The following is an 8,166-nucleotide window of genomic DNA, read 5'->3' on the forward strand; positions in this document are numbered from 1 at the left end:
CAACACAAGTAGTTTTGGCTTTGGCAAGGGGGAGAAAAAAAGACAACCTCTTGATGTGTTTTGTTTAGTCTTCATCTGTTGTACGAGTGTACTGCGGAAATATATTACAATACAGCGTAAGTAATTTTATAAATTTTGTATTAAATATGTCTAGTAGTTAATTAAAACTTAAAAGAAAACTTCAATATCTGCATTCAACTTGACATTTTAAGTAATTTGTATAAAATTTACAAATTCTATGTTATTCATTACAAAATTTTAAAAAGTCTAATGAAATCCATAGTTATTGAACTAATGATTTAAAAATCTATTTTAAAATCCACTATTATTCAAAAAAAAGTTTGTGGATTTAGATTTAAATGATTTCTAGCGATTCTAGAGGATTTGAGAGAATTCCTTTAGTTAAAAATACAAAAATCCAAATAATATTGTTTTATGTGGGATTTGAGAGAATTTTACAATAAATCATGTCAACTTCTCTAAAATTATCACAATCATTCAAAGTCTCACAAAAACTTAAATCACTTAGAACCATTCATCACGTGTAATTGAATTTTCATAGTTTTCACGTCTTGATTGGTTCTTCCACTACTTCCAACAATGGTTTCCACCCAAATTGATGAAATCAAGAAGAAACACAAGTATCATATCTCCTTATTCATTTATTATTGGCCATGTGTAACTTTTTGAATTTTTTTATCATGACATTATCACAAATATCAAAAAAATTTGAATAATTCTTTTAGTACTTTATTTATAAATTTTAATTATTAATCAAGTTTAATAAATCTTTTGTTGTTTTTAGATATTTGTATAATTATATATTATATTTACTTTTGATATTAACGTTTTAACCGCTATTTCACCACCTGGTCAATCATTCCTAAAACTACCGCAAATGTACCAATTTTAAAACATTAAACCAATCATTGAAAGTCTTTAATAACACTTGAAATTGCAACTTTCCGCTTCCACAAACTCGCCTAACCCCAATTGCAAACATTGTATTTGAATCAGAAAAACCATTAATTATTTTGTATAATGTGTTTGTCAACACTTGTTGTTTCTTAAATGAAAAAGGAAACAGAAAACGAACAATTGCCGTTGTCACATCATATGTTTTTTTATATCACGTGACAAGACAACATGCTAGTTTCTCTTATCAAGAAATGACAAATGAGAAAACAAATTGACAATAACCTCTTGAACAAAATATGTAAATGATTAGATACTAATATTTGGTTTCAAATTTACATGATACTATTACAACTAATACTCAATCTAATATTTCAAGTGGTTTGAATTTTTATGAGACTTTAAATGATTTTGATGATTTTAGGGAACTTGATATGATTAATTGTAAAATTCTTTCAAATCGCACAAACTGTTTTGAATAACAGTATATTTTAAAGCAGAATTTTAAATCATCAGTACAATAACAGTGAATTTTAAAGTAGATTTTTGAATCATCAGTAATAATAACAGTGGATTTTAATAGACTTTTAAAAATCCATGATTGAACAACATAGGATTCACAAATATCAAGTTGAATACACCGGAGGTGTATTCAATCTAATATTTCAAGAGTTTTGAGTTTCCATGAGATTTTAAATGATTTTGATGATTTTAAGAATGTTAATATGATTTATGGTAAAATTCTTTGGGGGAATTTAAAAAATACAGTACCTCTTTTGCAATACCATTTTTCAAAAATACCCCCTTTTTCAAACGCTATAAAAAAAAGCCACTAAAATTTTGCAAATTTTCAAAATTTGTGTGTATGCTTATAAATATATACACAAATTACCTTTATGTGTGTGTAAATTCTTTTATATATATTTTATAAATACAATATAAATACCTTTTATAAACCTTTTAAAAACCTTGTAAACCTTTTAAAAACCTTATAAAATGTTTTATGACTTCATAAATATTTGGATTGAGTCTAGAGGTATTAGTTATTATCTAGAAGTACCTTGTGAACAATATAAAATTTGATAATTTTTCATATTTAAAAAGGATATCTTTAAAAATGGATAGGTGAAAGAAGTATTTTTGAAAGGAATACACCAAAAAGGATATTTCTCAAAAATTCTCAAATCCTACTTCAAACCATGAAAGTTGGTGCATCTTTTATTTAATCGTTAATTATTTTTAAACTTAGAGCTTGCTTCTAAGATTCTTTCTCTTTAGTGGTCTAAGGGGCTCAATCAAATTGACCTAGCAGGGATGTTCTACAGTCCAAAGTTTTGAAATTTTATGATGGGCTTAAGAGACGAAAAGTGTTGGTTTAGTAAAAACAAAATAACACTTTTTATTATTTGGCTTATAAATATGAAATCTTGTTACAACGGTATTCAAACACCATCATTCCATTGGAAACATGTTTCCCCACCTGTTATTCTACATGCACCATAAGGTCTTATGCTCCAAACACAAGGTTGATGTTTACATTTCTTTATATCGCTAGAATTAAGAATATCGATCCATTTAGACTGATTTTCCAATACAAAGTGACAAAAGAATAAAGTTCTTCTCCAAAAGTTAAAAGATCCTCTAAATCCCCAGTGTTGATGAGGAGCTAAAGATTGTGATCCGAGATCTTTGTTTTTTGATTTGCAGTGTAGTCCTAATTGAATATTTTGACCAATATCATTGATGATATCCACATCTATATGCAGACTAGCTTCGCATAAACCACCAAAAAGAAAAACTATGAATATACCACAAAATATTAAGTGAAATGATGATGAGCCATACATTATGAATGACTTTTTTCCAATAATAACTGTGAATGTTTTATAAAAATGAACTTTAAATTATAGCATCCCATCTATTTATACTCCATCACCTTTGAAGAATGATTAACTAGTCAGATATATATAATTATTTATTTATTTTGGGAAAAATAGTCAAAGATATATAATTATTCAAATGTTTTTATAAAAATAAAGATATATCTTTACTCTCGTAAATGGAAATATATCTTTATTTATTTTGGGCAAAATAGAAATATCTTTATTTGTAGAAAGAAAAGAAAAATGCTGACCAACTACAACTTTCCATTGGAAACATATTTCCTGACTTGTTAATCTACATGGTCCATTAGGTCTTATAATCCAAACACATGGTTGATGTTTGCATATATGTTTATCTATGTTAGCATCAAGAATATCAAAACATCTAGACTTATTTCTCTTTTTTTTTCTTTCTTTAAGTGACAAAAAGATAGAGTTGTGTCCATAAATCAATAATTACTCCAAATCCCTTATTTTGATGATATGATAAAAATTGTGATCCGAGATCTTTGTTCTTCAGTTTGCAGTATATTATTAATTGAACATTTAATTTAGACCAACATCCTTTGATAACGTACTCATATAGATATAACATATTGATTAGTTGCATAAAAACCACCGAAAAGAAAAATGATGAATATATTTAAACCTCTATAAAATAATAATAATGGGATTATGGTATTTTATTAATTTATAGTGATATTAATTTATATATAAATTAATATCTATTATTTATAGTGTAAATTAATAATTATTAATTTATAGATATATATTTTGATTGTTTAAATTTTTAAAAATATATGAATTGAGACAATTTTATCAAAATAAAGATTAGACTTTCAGATGTTATCAATTAGAATTGAATTTTTAATATTTAGAAAATATTATTGACAATAAATTACAAATAATCTATAAAATATCAAAATAAAAATGATGCATATGTAAAAATTGAAAACTAAAAACATTTACCTATTTTTATGACATGCTATAGAGTATTTTCTATCACTATGGTTTAAAAATACAACATAACAATTTTCTTATAGATATAAGCTCTATGAGAAAATTCTAAATTCTAAAACATACATATATCAACATATATATATATATATATATGTAAATTTACATAATTATTAATTTATGATATTATTAAGACCATATTTTACATGAGAACTTCAAAAAAGTATTATCTTATTATCTTATCAAATTTGATTATTTTTTACACTGACTCGACTTGAGAACAACAAAAATTATTAATTTATAATGTATTAATATATAGAATATTAATTTATAGAGGTTTTAGTGTACTACTTAATGACATGTGAAATGACGATGAACCACACATAATGAATATTTTATAAATATGAATTTTTGGTCGTCAACATGTGTGGGAAGATTTGATTGAACACAACATTTGATCTCATCATATTTACATACTACGTCATTAGAGTATCTTCTAAAATCTATAATACACTGTTTTAAAAAAAAGGGGGAGTACTTTTTTTGAAGGACAATTGTATACTAAAATTTATTGTCTAGCAACTATTACACTACTAAATTAGTTTTCAAGCATATAAAAATCAAAAATATATTAATACAAAATTTTATTATAATCTATCGTTTTTAGTTAATTTAATATATTGTTGGGACTAAAAGACAGAAGCTCAATAAGACACATATTTTCTCCATAGTTTGTTCTTGAGATCCAACTCGACCACTATGGATATTGAGTGTGGGATCCAGCTCTCACATGTTTCAGCAGCAGTACGAGGGTCTAACAATTAAGAAGTAAAGACCCGGGAGGAGTTCGGGTGTCGAGGTGGTTAGGTGGGCAAGAAGTCTGGAATTGAAGAAAAATCCTTGAGCTTCAAGGAGATTTGGTCAACTCGAAGATTCGATCGTTAAAAATTGATGTTTTAGGATATTTTTTTGTCCCACAAAGATTGATGTTTTGTAAACTTCAAGAAATAATCATTGAAAATATTTAAAAGTTTGAATTGTTATTGGTTTCAAATTAAATAATATCTCTTTAGTCAAAAGAAAAAATATATTTAAACTAAGTAATCATTATTTTCTTAAAATGTGTAAAAGCTTCTAAACATCAATTTTTATGAGACAGATGGAGTAGATGTTAAGATGGAAAAATGCACATTTTTTTAGAAGAATTGTATTTGGTTATATTTTTTTCCTTTCCAAAATATATATATTTTCTGAAAAATTAGGAGAATGTAATAATTGTCATATGCCATTTCCCAAAAAAAACAAAAGAATAGTTTCAGACTATTTGCAAATTTTCCCATAATTGTTAACTTTAAAATCCATATTTGTAACGTCTCCAACTTCTACACAATAACATAACTTCGTCCTACTAAAATTGAACTAAAAGAAAAATGTATGCTCAATATGTTTAGGTAGATAAAATAAGAAAAATTCTACTAGAAATAGGCTGGTTGGTTGTGCTTGGGTTCTAAGAGACCAAGATGGCAATGTTGTGTTGCATAGCATGAAAGCTATGGCTAATTCTCAGGACAAGCATAAAGCTCAGTTCAAAGGGCTTATGTTGTAATGCCCCGACTGTCACCTCTTAGTGGGACCCATGTCCACTCCCAGTTCATAGGCTCACCTTCTTTAATGGGTCTCACGTCAACTTACTAGACCCGTGAGCCCATCTATATCTGACGGCCGGTTCGCTACGTCTGGGAGGCTTTAAAGACTTGTTACCGTCCCTACAAATCACCACATGATCTTTCCCTATGTTTTTCCTCACTCGCACAGTTCCGACAGTGACTTCCCGGAAGGTCACCCATCCTGAGACTATTCCAGCATAAGCACGCTTAATTGTGGAGTTCTCTCAGGACCTTTGACCGAAAAGATAAGTGAACTTTGGTGACATAGGTGGTCAAATCAATTCTTATAAACCACTCTGAAAGTCTCTAAAACCGGGGTGTCACAATTCACCCCCACTAATAGATCGTAACGTCCTCGTTGCGCACCAAGACCGTCACCCCCGATGGTGTGAGCCCACTCGAATCCAGACTTGTCTGGATTCGGCTCTGATACCACTTGTAACGCCCCAACCGCCACCTCTTAGTGGGCCCATGTCCACTCCTATTTCATGGGCCCACCTTTCTTAATGAGCCTCACGTCCTCTCACTAGGCATGTGAGTCCATCTATATTCGACGGCTGATTTGCTATGTCCAGGAGGCTTTAAAGACTTGTTACCGTCCCTACAAATTATCACATGATCTTTCCCTGTGTTTTGTCCTCACTCGCACAGTTCCGATAGTCACTTCCCGGAAGATCACCCATCATGATACTTCTCCAACAAAAGCACGCATAAGAACCCTTGACCGAAAAGATAAGTGCACTTTGGTGTCATAGGTGACCAAATCGATTCTTATAAACCTCTCCGAAAGTCTCTAAAACCGGGATGTCACATATCTGGGCTATTGAGAGTATGAGAAGTCACATGATTGAAAATGCGATAGGATTAGGTTTTGGTACAGGTGGTTACTAAACATGCATTGTGATTTTCATTTAGATACCGATTAATGAGGTTGGCAGAGTGATAGGGTCTTTTACAAACAGTAAATTCTTTTTGGAAAACTCATTTTAAAACAGAAAGACTCTTATGATAACACAAAGTGTTACTTAGAAGTGTAGGCTTCAGTTGTATGTGGCAATGGTCACCCGGGGTGGCTACATCACTTGTTTGCGGAAGAAAAGAAACTGTCCTCTGGTTGAATCTTAGTTTTTGGTTTTATGGCTTGAGTAGATTAGCCATTCTTTTGTATATGTCTTCACTGGAGTATGGTAAGACTTAGGAGTAGAGGTTTGATTTTTTGGCCAAGTGATGGGTGCAGATCGTTATGGACTTTAATGTTTGTGTATTGTAAATGGGTCGTTAGTACCTTCATATCAATATAAATGGGTTGCCAAAGAAAAAGAAAAATTAAGAAAAGTCAGATACAATGATCTTTAGACTTTAGCATCTAAAAAAACGACTAATAATGTTATTATCAGCCCCCCACCATTAGAAATTCTTCATTAGGATACTGCAAACTAGGATCAATCATTGTAAAGAATGTATATAAAATATAAGTAAGTGGGTTAAGAAAGAAAATAATAAGGAACACACACACAAAAACAGCTAAATACAATGTAAGAGTGTATAAAAGTAAGATGGCAATAGCGATGAACAAAATCAAGAACATCTTTCTTTCTTTTTTTCTTTTTTGTTTTGTTTTGACAAAAGCAAACCGATGATAGGATTCTAACGGATCATTCCTGGGTCCTCTGCCATTGTACAAACTTTACTTTTTTAATTCTGTAATCAAAATATATTTATACATTTTAAATTAGAGATAATGTAAATTGAATTAAAATTAGGTGTCAGAAATAATGTCTGATGACCAATAGAATATACAGTAAAACCTCTATAAATTAATAAACACCACAAATTAATAAATTTTTCTAGTCCCAAATCGGAACAGTATATAAAATAACAAAATTCGGTAAGATAATAAGATAATAATTTTTTTGAAATCCCCATATAAAATACGGTCCCAATAATAACATAAATTAATAATTATGTAAATTTACATATATATATATATATGCTGATATAGTAAAATATGTTTTTCTTAAACCTCATATAAAACAATTGTTATATTATATCTTCAAATAATAATGAAAATATTCTATAACATTTCATAAAACAGCTAAAACTTTTTAAAGTTTTCAATGTCTAAATATGCATCATTTACATTTGATAGTTTGATAGACTATTAAAATAAGATAATTAATATTCTTATTCATAAATTTGAATATTTATGTCATTTGTATAAGTGAATCTGTCTATAATATTTGTGATTCATTGTCAACAATATTTTTTAATTATTTCAAATTCAATTCCAATACCATAAAATTTACAACATCCAAAATTCTAATCTTATTTTGCAAAAATTGTCTCAATTCATAATTTTTAAACAATTAAACAATTAAAAATATACTTATAAATTAATAATTATTAATTTATACTATAAAATAATAATTATTAATTTATAGATAAATTAATATTACTATAAATTAATAAAATATGGTAGTCCTAACATTATTAATTTATAGAGGTTTTACTGTAGTAGAAAATAGTATGACATGAATGGAACTTGGTTATATCATATGCCACGGTAGGGTTGACGTACAGCTCTAATCTATTGCAATTTCCCCCTTAGATTTTGCGTTCAATTTAGAATTACAACGCATATCAAACAACGGTTCCAATATATGTTACAGATGACCTAATACAATTATTTGAGAATGATCCATTACGTGCGAAGTGGTGTCTAGATGTAGTTTTTAGACATACCG

At 28.8% G+C, this 8,166-nt stretch overlaps 1 protein-coding gene across 1 annotated transcript; it reads right to left on the reverse strand.

Annotated features, from left to right (window-relative positions):
* LOC104753791 lies at positions 2,358–2,774 on the reverse strand. Its single transcript, XM_010475989.1, has one exon. The coding sequence runs from the start codon at positions 2,760–2,762 to the stop codon at positions 2,358–2,360; it is 405 nt and encodes a 134-aa protein (XP_010474291.1). The 5' UTR covers positions 2,763–2,774.

This window comes from Camelina sativa, chromosome 16, assembly GCF_000633955.1.
Source record: "Camelina sativa cultivar DH55 chromosome 16, Cs, whole genome shotgun sequence".
NCBI classification, from domain to species: domain Eukaryota; kingdom Viridiplantae; phylum Streptophyta; class Magnoliopsida; order Brassicales; family Brassicaceae; genus Camelina; species Camelina sativa.